Source organism: Hirundo rustica, chromosome 1 (genome assembly GCF_015227805.2).
Source record: "Hirundo rustica isolate bHirRus1 chromosome 1, bHirRus1.pri.v3, whole genome shotgun sequence".
Taxonomy (NCBI): domain Eukaryota; kingdom Metazoa; phylum Chordata; class Aves; order Passeriformes; family Hirundinidae; genus Hirundo; species Hirundo rustica.
Window position 1 is genome coordinate 132,803,653 of NC_053450.1, and position 11,361 is coordinate 132,815,013.

Sequence of the window (11,361 nt, forward strand, 5' to 3'; positions counted from 1 at the left end):
TACGACTGCGATTTTTTTGAACGCGCGTTAAGGCTCGATCTCTGTTTAGCCCGCGTGTGTTTGTCCGTCGCGGCCCACAGCGGCTCCGTGAGGCCGCGGCCGCCCCCCCGCGTTGCCAGGGCAGCGGCGGCGGGAGCGGCAGCCGGCCGCCATGAGCAGGAAGGGGGTGAAGCTCCTCGTGGACTCGCTGACCCGATCCGCCAAGCACTGTGAGTCTCCCCGGGCTGCAGGAGCCGCGCCGCTGCCGCCCGGCCTCCCCCGTTGTTCCCGTGCTCATCCTCTGTGGCTCTGTTCGCCTCCCATGGGAGGCACTTTCCCGACGCCCCCTTGGGAACAGCGGGGGGGGCGGGGAGGGGAATCGGTGTCACGGCCCAGGACCGTTCCTGCACCTGCCTCGTGTTTTACTGGCTTAACTTACAACCTGTGTTTGCTTGTGTTCGGGCCGGACAGTTAGCAAAAGCGAAGTGGAATGTCTGGTCAACCTCTTCGACACGCTGGTGGCCAGGGCCAGCAGCCAGTTTGCGGGAGCCGGCTTCGACCGCACCGTGTTCCGAGACACCCTGCACAGCGCCTTCGGCATGACGGATGACGTGGTGTTGGACCGAGGTGAGGCGGGCGCGCCCCTCTCAACACCGTGGAACGGGCTGGGATGGCGCTGCCGGCCCGGCGAGTGTGTCCCTAGCAAACAGCGCCGTCTCGTCCCGGCCGGGACAGCAGAGGAGGAGTAATGCTCGCAAGCTGTTGAGAGAATGGCATCTTTTCTTTCTTTATGCGGTAGAGTTTTCCCTTAGTTCAGGAGAGGTCACGTTCTAGTTCGCGGAAGACCAGCCAGACGCAGTTGTGCTGCCCTGTGGCTGTTTCTGTCGCAGGCGCCGTAGTGTGATAAAAGAGGGTAGTGTCACTTTTCCTCTTTTCTCCGGTGGTTCCACCGGGAGCTGCGGTCGCTGCTGGGCGACAGCTCTAGCTCAGGCCGGGAAGTCCCAGGATGACATTCTGTGACAGCGGATAACTTTGGGAATAGAGGTTTTGTGAACAGCATTGAAGGGCCTGGGCAGATAGTACAAGGAGGTGAGAGTAATGAGCCAACTAACCCCTTGAAAATACAGTGATTTCACAGACTGGAAACAGGGGACATGTTTGCGAGTCACTGCAAGTTGAAGGAATGCTCTCTGATGCAGAGCTGTCCAGAGTATGCAGAGTCTGCCATTCTTTCAGTCTTGGGCTGCCAAGAGCCACCCGTTGGTTCAACTCTCTCCGTGTGTCTAGCAGGAGAGCTACTTGCATGCCATAAAATAAAAACTTGTTGCAATTTTATGCAGCAAGTCAAGTGTGTCTTGGAAGATAACCCCACATTACCTTACACATTCTTAAAAGTTATTTTACTGCTTACATGCAAAGGGGCTGATTGCAGTTTGCAAAAGCAAACCTATTGTCTTCTAAGACAAAAATTCTTGGCTCTGCCTGTAGAGGTGTTCCTTCAGCCAACTTACTAATTAATATTCTAAAATACAAATTATTATAGATGCTAGTGGATGCTTTGAATTCAGTCTTGGATTTGAATTATGATATTACAGGCTGTGTGAATAGTGAAGCTGTGAGATTGAAAGTTGCTTAGGGGAGGGAAAAATGTTACATGACAGGAGGTTATTTTTCTTTGTATATTTAATATATATTGTTATATATAGGATTATATATAATAGGATTACTTTGTCCAGAATTTTCCGAGACAAAACCTAGTAATTTAAATCTTAATCTGTATGCAGAATTATCCCTTATTTTAAGGGATGTGAGTTTATTTGCTTTACTTCTGCATGGAAGCATAGTTCTTGTAGTTGTTTAAGTTGGAAGGCAACAGATCAAAAAAAAAAAATCTTACCAGGCAGGATTCTGGGGAACTGAGGGGCAGAATCCCTTTCACTGTTACATCTTAGAGCCAAGAATGGTAATCTTGGTGAAAGCAGACAAACATCTTAAGAAGAAAGGTAACTTATAATTTTACTGAATTTAAAAAAACATCCCTTTTTTGTGTTTCCCTATCATATAAATTCAAAATGTGTCTAATACACTTCCTAGTGTTCAGCACTTTTGATAGAGACAACAGTGGCTGCATCACTGTGGTGGAATGGGTGGAGGGCTTAGCAGTGTTACTTCGGGGGACGCTGGAAGAGAAGATGAAATGTAAGATCAATCTGTATGCTAATATTTAGTAGTAATGGTTGAATTCATAACATAACACATTGCTTTTGTTATAATTTAGTAGTTATTCTTATAAAGTATTTGGTAATTGAAAAGTTTTCTTCTGTATAGTTTAATGCAATGAAACTGAGTTCTAAAATGCTTCTCCAAGACAGAATTTTTTTTTCTGTGTAAACTGCTGTTACCACAGCCACCACCTTATTTTTTTGCTTACAAACTTGCATTTAAACTGAACTTTATTCTACAGCGTACACATTTGACAAAATACGAGTTTTTGTATTCACACACAAAATGAGAAAGAAGCAGACGAATCTCTAGCGTGATTTTGGCTAATTAACAGTCTCAAGACAAGCAAGACCAGTGCCAACATTCATTTACTGGCACAGAGGGGATGCAGTAGCAGTTGCATTAGCTTCAGCTTGGAAGCATAGATGGAAAAACTGTAAGATGGTAGTAAGAACCTCCACAATAATGATGCAGATGGAGGAGAAAAATAGCAAGAACTCTAGAATTTTAAGCAGCAGGGCAAAAAATAGAGCATGTGCGGTGAAAAAAACCACAATAGAAAAAGGAGAATGACAGCATGTTGTTTCCATAGTTCCCAGGCTGCAGCATTAGCCATCCCTACTGCATTATATAAATTCATCTGGAAAGTGGTCAGGGGTGTTGCACCATTAGGATGTGTGCCCAGGATGTAATTCAGTGTCAGTACAACCACAAACAGTAAAATATACATTCCTGCTGTAAGCACTATAGAGGATGCGAGTGTGTAGTGATGCAGTGTTGTCTGTCACAAATGTTTGCCAGGAGTGTTTCAGCACATACGTGATAAAATTGGCTCAGCTGATAATGGTGTACAATGTACAATTCACACTTCCTCTCTATAGTAACAGTTTGAATGGTATGTGATTATAGTTTGTAATCAACTTGAAATGTATTTGTATTTCAAAAGACTGTTTTGCCGTTTATGACCTGAATGGTGATGGATACATTTCAAGAGAGGAGATGTTTCAAATGCTGAAAAACAGCCTTCTCATACAACCAGCAGATGAAGAGCCTGATGAGGGAGTTAAGGACTTGGTAGAAATAGCACTGAAGAAAATGGCAAGTACTTACTGTGATACTTGAGGGTCTTTCAAACATTCACTAACCAATATTCAAAACCTTTCTATGAGGTAACAAAATAAGGTGTCTTACTTACAGTGGGATTCTGCAAGTCTTCTGAGGAAAGCCAGAAATATAATCCAGATCTACTGAGTCCCAGTCCAGTATTCTCATATGGAACTATTAATTTAGTATGTAAATGTACTGTAAATTTTATGTATAAACTAGCATGTGCATACAGATCTGTGCATGCACAATCAAAGCAAAAGCCCAGTCAGAAGTGGAAAACTCAAAAGTGTAAGCTGCATTTATTCCATCAGTACAGGCATCTGCAGTAGCTTCGTTTTTAAGTACATTTGTGTTTCATCAACTGATCATGAAATGTCTTTATCCAATTTATGTATTCTATTAGAACACTAAACTAAAGGTTATTAATGTGAAGCTTGTCTTACAGTGCTTAATCTAGAATATCAGATCAGCTGGGGGACTGTCAATATTTTAATCAAATCAAGATACATACTCTCCCCTTCCATGGTGGTGGTCAAAATTTTTCACTTAAAACCAGGTCTTGCATCCCAAATCCTTTTATTTAAGCCCATCTTTTCAATTTTTCAATCCCACCCTTTTTGCCTTAGGTACAGGCAAGTCACACAAGTCCTTTCTGAGCAGAAACTGATGACCCCCAATTTGCAAATCAAACTAAAAATAGAATCCATGTTCTTTAAATACCTGTTAAACAAAACTACAAGTAATAAAATCCTTTGCTGAAGTGTTCCCCTCCTTTTGCAGGACTATGATCATGATGGCAAGCTTTCTTTTGCGGACTTTGAAAAAGCAGTCAGAGAGGAAAAACTTCTCTTAGAAGCCTTTGGACCATGTTTGCCAGACATAAAGGTACATTAACCTTAAGTTAAAAAAAAAACTGCACAAGCCAATTCCTTACGGACATTTGCACCAATCCTGTGATCATCAGCATGGGGCATCTTAGGCCAGTGTTGGGTTCATCCTCTCAGTGCCAGTTCTGCCACCCAAAGGTGGCCCCTGAACACTCCTACTTCAGGGCTGTTGCAACACAATGCTGCAGATATTAATCTCATCACTAAGGGAAGTTTCAGTCCTTTACACTGTCATCATTGTCTCTAGCCTTCCTGTTTCTGTCCAGTTTATCTCATTCTGCAGTTGGGCCTTCTTGCCCTCCATGCCAGATCATTCCTTGGTTACACACTCCTACTACTGAGCAGTTAAAATTTTAATTTCCCCTTCAACTATAACCTTGAATGTTCTGGCTGCTCTGCCAGTGTTGACACCATGAATGCTATGGATTTACCTTTTCTAAGCTAAAAAGCAAGAGACAGTCTTCACTGCATACACATTTCAGTTCAGTACCTTTTCTGACTGAATAGAAATCCTTTAGTTAACTGAAAATTAACCTTTTTTTTCCTTTTTCTTTTTTTTTTTTTTTTTTTTAAACAGAGCAGTATCTCATTTGAACAGAAAATTTTCCGGGCAACTCCTAAATAGTAACTCCAAGTTGTAACTCCACTGCTGAGTACTGTTAAAAGGGATCTCCGTCTTCACCATTCTTCGTGATATAGTAAAAACAGTAACACTTTCAAGTTGCTCCTAAGCTTCAGTATTCCTTTGCTGTTAGAGCTATTGAATAAATTAATTTACTTCTGTAACTACCTAAAGAGAGTTCTTCCATGAGTTATAAAATATGTAACGAGTTACACAGGACAACACTGCAACAATACTACAGTATATTGGTTTCTTCATCCCAAGTAACAAACTGATACAGTTTTTAAAAGGGAATCACTGGGAAATATAATATAAAGAAAGTTTTATTTTTTACATTAAAAAATAAGTATTTTAAACTATATTCTTTACAAAAGGACTGTTGGAAGATGCTGCCAGCAGTATCTATATTCTTCTTCTCTGCTTTACAAGTGGTTTGGCTGAGCTGCTCTCTGGCTTTTCCACAGATGTTGAAGCAGAATCTGCTACCTAAATTGGAGGGGAAAAAAATTTAGTAACCTGTAAACATTACTTTTTTATGCTCATTTTAGAGTAAGGCCACATCTCCAAGATTTGAGTATCTGGGAGGGATTTATTATCACCACAGGTGTACTGAATTTTCCTGCTGACTAGAGGAAAAAAGTAACACCAAAGGCAGCATTAAACACAAGAAAGGTGAAACTTAGAATTAGCACTACCATTTTTATATTTAACTACACAAACTGATTTCAGATAGTCAGTGATAAAGTAGTACATATGCCATCTCCCTTCTTTCTAACAGAGGTGCTGTCAAGCATGTTTTATGGTACTGTATAAACTCAGATGCTTCAGGAAACGAAGGGAAAGCAGAAACGTGCATTTTGACATGTATTTTAGAAATGTATTTAATATAAAGGCTGTTTATTTATAAGATATGCACTTTCAAATCAATCTAGTTAGTCAAGGGAGGATTTTCATATCTCAGTATAAAGGAAATGTTTTATCAGCAATGTTTGACCTGCTAATTGATTAATTGATTAATAGCCCCCATAAAAGGATATATAGCTTTACACATGCCTTGTCAGCAAGGAATTAGTGATTCTGTATAGCTTTTAATGGCATAAGAAATGTTGGAGCAAAATTGCACTGAAATCTGATTTCCATTATTTTCTTTTCAGAAACCAGATCCAAGTAGCACACTGGAGCAGGACTACCTTAGCAAAGTTATCGTGCCTTCACATGTGGGGGAAAAAAAAAGTGGTTTACTAAAAATCATGTGAGATCATGCACTGACATTTACACTTTCTCAACTGCAGTGTAAGAGGTCTGGAGTAGAATTGCCTTCAATATTCTAGATTGTGGAAAAGTTAAAATAGTAAGAGCACTAGCTTTAAGTGGCAGATATACTGATAATGAGTAAATACTGGATAAAGCAATCAGAGAGTCACTATTTTTATGGATAACGAGCATCTATGTTTGAACTATCAGAACTTTAAGAACCCATACCTCTTTCAGTTTATTTCGAATTAATGTAGCTGAAGTATTCAAAGACTCATCATCCATATCCACTTTAGATATTTCTGGTAGCTGTGGGCCAATAATAACTTCACTATTGTCCTCACTTGTTCCAATGAGGGAAAACTTGTTACCTTCTTCTCTCTTCCTCTTACGTTCTTGCAGGTGAGTTGCACGAGGCATAAACCTGTCAATTCCATTGTAAGCTGGAACCATTCTTTGCTGCATTAGGGAAGCTGGTGGAGTATGTCCTTCTGGATGGATACTTGGAGTTAAAGATGTGTTCTGACCCAAGTTCCCAGAAATTTCAGCACAACTGTTACCATAGTGCGGAGATGTTAACAGGCTCTGATTTTGATTCCCAGATGGATATGCTGTGTTGTGGGATACCCCAGGAGAACTTGTAAAGCAGGATGGATCCCAGTTACTGGCTACATGTGATCCTGATGTACTCCATGGACAGTCATGCTCAGAGTTCTTTGAGGCTGTCTTCTTAGGGCCTTCTATTTTCTTTATCACACAGAAATCTTTAAAACAATGACAAAGAAGCACCTTCACTATTTCACGTCATTATTAGTTCTAACACCCAAGAACAAAACTTTTGTTATAAATGCAGAAACAATACCAGTGATATTTGATTCCCAGCTACCTTTCTGTGATTTTTTTTAAGCTTCAAATATAACAAATTCAACTTTCAAACCAGTTTTCCAGTCTAGCGCCTTTGCTGGTTTGTAACATTGAAAAAAACCCAGGTGTTTTGATGTAAAAATCAGTGGGTTTACTCCCTTTAGAAATCTTAACACAATTAATAATGATACCCAAGTATGTGAGCACAAGGACAAGCTTATGCTCAGCAATTTGCTTATTCCTCAGCTTGCCCAGCCTTCAGTGCTGCCTGGGAACTCTGCAGGACAGAAGCCTTTGTAAACACAGTCCATTCTTAACATGCCCCCAGTGCAAAGATGTGGGCTGGAGAAATTTTTTTGAAGCTTCTGGTATAGTCACCTTCCTTCCAAAACTGTCCCTTTGGCATGCCTGAGGAGGCTGGAAGAAAAGTGAAAGTGTGATCCCAGATTTCTTGCCAGTGTTTTAAATTTCTGGTAACAGTTTGAAAGAAAGCAAAAAGTGAAGAGAATACTTAATTATTAAAGCTTAAGCATTTCATTATTTTAGTCTTAAAGCCAAAAATTTATTCTGAAAAGGATATAATTCTCTAAATACTGAGAGATGTCTCCCTGTAAACATACTTAAAGTGCATCTGTATTGGATGTGCATGGCCTAGTTTTTTGTAGCAAGGGGGGCTATAGGTGACTTCAGTGAGAAGCTGTCAGAAGTTTCCTCAGTGTCTGGCAGAGCCAATCCCTGGTGGCTCCAAGGATGGATGTGCTGCTGGCCAAGGCTGGGCTGATTAGAAATGTTGGTAACACCTCTGTGGTAGTAGACTTAGGAAGGAAAATAAAAAAAAAAGTGGTTGGGCAATTTCAACTCCGGCCAAAGAGCAGAGCGAGAACGTGAGAGGAAGAGCCCTGCAGACACCACGGTCAGTGCAGAAGGAGGGGCAGGAGGTGCTCCAGGTGCTGTAGCCGAGATTCCCCCGCAGGCCGTGGTGCAGCCCATGGTGAAGCAGCTGTGCCCCGAGCCCAACAAGATCCATGGGGACGCAGGGATCCACCCACAGCCCGTGGAGGAGGAGCCCACACCGGAGCGGGCGGATGCCCGGGAGGAGGCTGTGCCCTGTGGGAGAGCCCCGGAGAGCGGGGCCGTGCTCCCGGGCTGGAGCGGCCTGTCCCTGAAGGGCTGCAGGCCGTGGAGCAGTGACCCACACCGCAGCAGTCCGGGCAGGACCGTTCCCCACGGAGGGACTCACGCTGCAGCAGGGCACAGGGAGCTGGTGCTCCTGAGACGAGCTCACCTTGGAGAGGTTCACAGAGAACTGTCTCCCGTGGGATGAACCCCACGGTGCAGCAGGGGAACGCCTCCTCTCCCTGAGCAGCGGGAGAAGCCACGGGTGATGAACTGACCATAACCCCATTCCCTGTCCCCTTGCACTGCTGGGGTAGGGGATGGAGCTGGAAGGAGGGAGGGGTGGGGGGAAGGTGTTTATAAGGGCTTATTTTACTTCTTATTATCTTGCTCTGATTTTGTTAGTAATAAATTCACTTTATATCTCTAAGTTGAGTCTGTTTTGCCCTCAATAGTATTTGATGAGTGATCTCTCTCCTGGTCCGTATCTCAACCCATGAACCATTTGTTACATTTTCTCTCCTCTGTCCAGTTTGTGGAGGACACTGAGTGAGCAGCTTTGGTGGGTGCCTGGCATCTGGCTGGCATCTGACCAGCACCAACACACTGCAGCCCTTTAAAAGAGGTAGGTAAAAAGTGTTTTCTTTAATGGGCACTTTAGCCAAGTCCCCACCCAGCCCTGCAGAACACTAAAATTTTATAGGAAATTTAATCAGGATTCTACAGGAAATTTTATCACAAACCTCTTTGATTTGTTGCTTTTGCTATATACTTTCTTCTGTCCTGCAACTTCTCTCTAGTTTCTTGGACTGTTTCAAATTCTGGAGCATAGCACACATGCAGCAAACTACCAAAGAAACTTCGTTCATCCATTTTTTTCTTGGCCACCCTGAAGGGAATTAAAGTGTATCAACAAAACTGAGGATTTTAGTCTCTAGAAACTTAACACATTGCAAGTACAGAAGGTGTAAAAGATTAAGACAGCAAGAGGCAGATATTGCCCTGTCCAATACCTTGCACATTGCAGTTTTTTGAATTTTATAAGATACACTTCAGTAAATTGCTCTGCTGGATATTCATCTAGAGCATGATATTCCTCAATGGCACCATATAATGCAAATTGTTCAACTAATTCCTTCATAACACCTAATGCAGGAACTCCTTGTATCAGTAAATAGCGAGATTCCAAGTTGATAGTGTAAACCTGAAAAAAAAATACAAAAACAAAGACTATTCAAAAACATTGCCATTCTTGCTTTATTGCAACAGGCAGACATTTTCTCCATGTTTTCTGTTGTTCTCCAAATCCTCTCAGGATGCTGAAAACCTCTGAGTACTCTGTTTTGCAGGGCAGTATGCTTATAGTTATTTGGGACCTCTTCATCACTGAGCAAGAGCTGAACTCAAGCCTCTCATGCATAGTAAAACACAAATGAGACTTTCCTGCACAAGGTAGAGCACTACTGCCAGTCGCTGAGTAAAGTCTCCTATGTCTCTGGCCAACTTCCATGCAAGATGTACTAGTAATCAGTTCATAGGAGGTACTGTCAAAATACAAAAAAAACCCACTGAAAAACCCATCCTCTTCATAGGCAGAGAAGTCATGCCAGTGAGGAAAACTGCTTTTTCCACACAGGGAGTTAAAAACAATTACCACAATTCCCTGGGGCAAATCCTGTGTGTACAGAGCTGTCTCCTTGCCATGGTGATCCAACAGCCTACATTTTTAAGACACACAGATAAAATCCAGATGCTGAGAGAAACAAGGTCTTCTCCCAGCAGGTTAAAAACCAACCATTCTCTTCTGCTTTGTGTAGTGGCTGTCACATAACAGACTCTAAGCAAAGCTTTTTGAAGGCTCACTATGTGCAACAGTCAGCTAAACAGCTCATCTGTGAGATCAAAGGATATTTATTCTGAGGTTAAAAAAAAAAAAAAAAACCAAAAAAAACAACCCAAAACACAAACATTTAGACCGCAGATGTTATATACATTTCTTAAAAAAAGATACTCCAGACAAAGTGGAAACCAACTCTCAAACTTCCACTATAAAAAAGTCTCCACAGGCAGGTCACATAGGTTTTCTTGTGGCAACAGGATACTCCCATCTACATTCTTTTGGGAACAAGGGATTGAAGGAACCTGATGCGTTCACTATGTGATTGGGGGTTTTTTGGCAGGTTTGTCCTTCTACCTCTTTCTTGTCCAGGAAGAAGAGATTTAAATAAGGTTTTCCCCACACTTGGGACATCCATATTGTTTCTCCTGTGTGTATCCTCCAGTGCCCAGTGATGGCTGGATGCCTGTGCTGGCCAGAGCCCTGTGGATGCACAAGGCTCTCTATCCTCTGCCCCACCATGTACACTTGGCAGAATAAAAGAACTTAATAGCTTTGAGACTTCATGAAATACAGAGGGTTTGAAATCTTACAGGAGGGTGGTGATAGTGAAAGAGATGTCCCTTATGTGTGTGGGCACGGAGTAACCATTGTTCCAGCACTGGTGAGACCACATCTCAAACCCTGGCTTCAGTTCAGGGCCCCTCTCTCCAAGACACTGAGGCGCCGGAGCACCTCCAGAGAAGGGCAACAGAGCTGCTGACGGTGCTGGATCACGGGTCTGATGAGGAGCAGCTCACCGAGCCGGGCGGGGCTCAGCCGCGAAAAAAGGTGGTTCGGGGAAACCTTATCGCTCTCTACAACGCCCTGACAAGAGGCTGGAAACAGATGCGGGTTGGACTTCATGATCTTAAAGGTCTTTTCCAACCTTAGCGGTTACTTTCTCACGCTAGCCCTTTAAGGTGCCGCTATAGCTCACTGTACACTAAGCGCACACAGAGATATCCAAATCTCGCACATCTACAGCAGTAACGAGAAGCTCCTGCCGCGCAGCAGGCGAGGCCCAGGGCCCCCTCTCTCCCTCCCCGGGAGCCGCGGGGCTCCAGCCGCTCCCCCAGCCCTCTCCCCCGAAGCGGTTCCGCCCGACACCGCCCCCCGCCCACCCCGGCACCTTCACGGCGCGCGGCCGCCACCCCTCGCGGTACTTGGCGCGCGACTCGCAGGCTCCCAGCTGCGCGTGGTGCCGGCACGGAGCGCCCGGGCCGCCGCTGCTGCCGGCCGCCATCTTCCCATCGCCCACCGCGTCCCGCCACGCGCAGTCCCCATTGGCTCCCTCCGTGCGGCGGGGAGGAGGATCCGCGGTCCGCAGGGAAGCAGCCAATCAGAGGCGGGCAGCGGGGAAGTGCCGCGCCCGCATTGGCCGGGAGTGGGTTGTACCACTGCCCCGGGGATGGCGGGGAGCACCGCGCCCC

At 44.0% G+C, this 11,361-nt stretch overlaps 2 protein-coding genes across 3 annotated transcripts; one reads left to right on the forward strand and one right to left on the reverse strand.

The window, feature by feature from the left end:
- Window positions 1-99: 99 nt before the first annotated feature.
- CLXN (calaxin) lies at window positions 100-4,991 on the forward strand. Of its 2 annotated transcripts, XM_040076901.1 has the most exons (6): window positions 125-209; window positions 451-606; window positions 2,074-2,178; window positions 3,149-3,300; window positions 4,090-4,194; window positions 4,774-4,991. In XM_040076901.1, the coding sequence occupies exons 1-6, from the start codon at window positions 152-154 to the stop codon at window positions 4,819-4,821; spliced, it is 624 nt and encodes a 207-aa protein (XP_039932835.1). In that variant the 5' UTR covers window positions 125-151; the 3' UTR covers window positions 4,822-4,991. The 2 variants fall into 2 exon arrangements, with proteins under 2 accessions (XP_039932844.1, XP_039932835.1); XM_040076910.2 differs by lacking the exon at window positions 2,074-2,178 and having other exon boundaries at window positions 100-209.
- Window positions 4,992-4,995: 4 nt separating this feature from the next.
- Window positions 4,996-11,174, reverse strand: RBM48 (RNA binding motif protein 48). The gene is made up of 5 exons (XM_040076892.1): window positions 11,061-11,174; window positions 9,066-9,256; window positions 8,796-8,941; window positions 6,301-6,836; window positions 4,996-5,304 (listed from the first exon to the last, which is right to left on the reverse strand). Exons 1-5 carry the CDS (start codon window positions 11,172-11,174, stop codon window positions 5,221-5,223), a joined length of 1,071 nt encoding a protein of 356 aa, XP_039932826.1. The 3' UTR covers window positions 4,996-5,220.
- Between the last annotated feature and the right edge of the window lie 187 nt (window positions 11,175-11,361).

Bases quoted from the DNA above. Each gene is read 5' to 3' on its own strand.
- CLXN (XM_040076901.1), top strand. From the start codon at position 152: ATGAGCAGGAAGGGGGTGAAGCTCCTCGTGGACTCGCTGACCCGATCC. The intron at 607-2,073 runs GTGAGGCGGGCG...TACACTTCCTAG, and splicing joins TGACGTGGTGTTGGACCGAG to TGTTCAGCACTTTTGATAGA. The intron at 2,179-3,148 runs GTAAGATCAATC...GTATTTCAAAAG, and splicing joins GCTGGAAGAGAAGATGAAAT to ACTGTTTTGCCGTTTATGAC.
- RBM48 (XM_040076892.1), bottom strand. From the start codon at position 11,174: ATGGCGGCCGGCAGCAGCGGCGGCCCGGGCGCTCCGTGCCGGCACCAC. The intron at 9,257-11,060 runs GTGCCGGGGTGG...TTTTTTTTTCAG, and splicing joins GGCGGCCGCGCGCCGTGAAG to GTTTACACTATCAACTTGGA. The intron at 5,305-6,300 runs GTATGGGTTCTT...CCTCCAATTTAG, and splicing joins TTCGAAATAAACTGAAAGAG to GTAGCAGATTCTGCTTCAAC.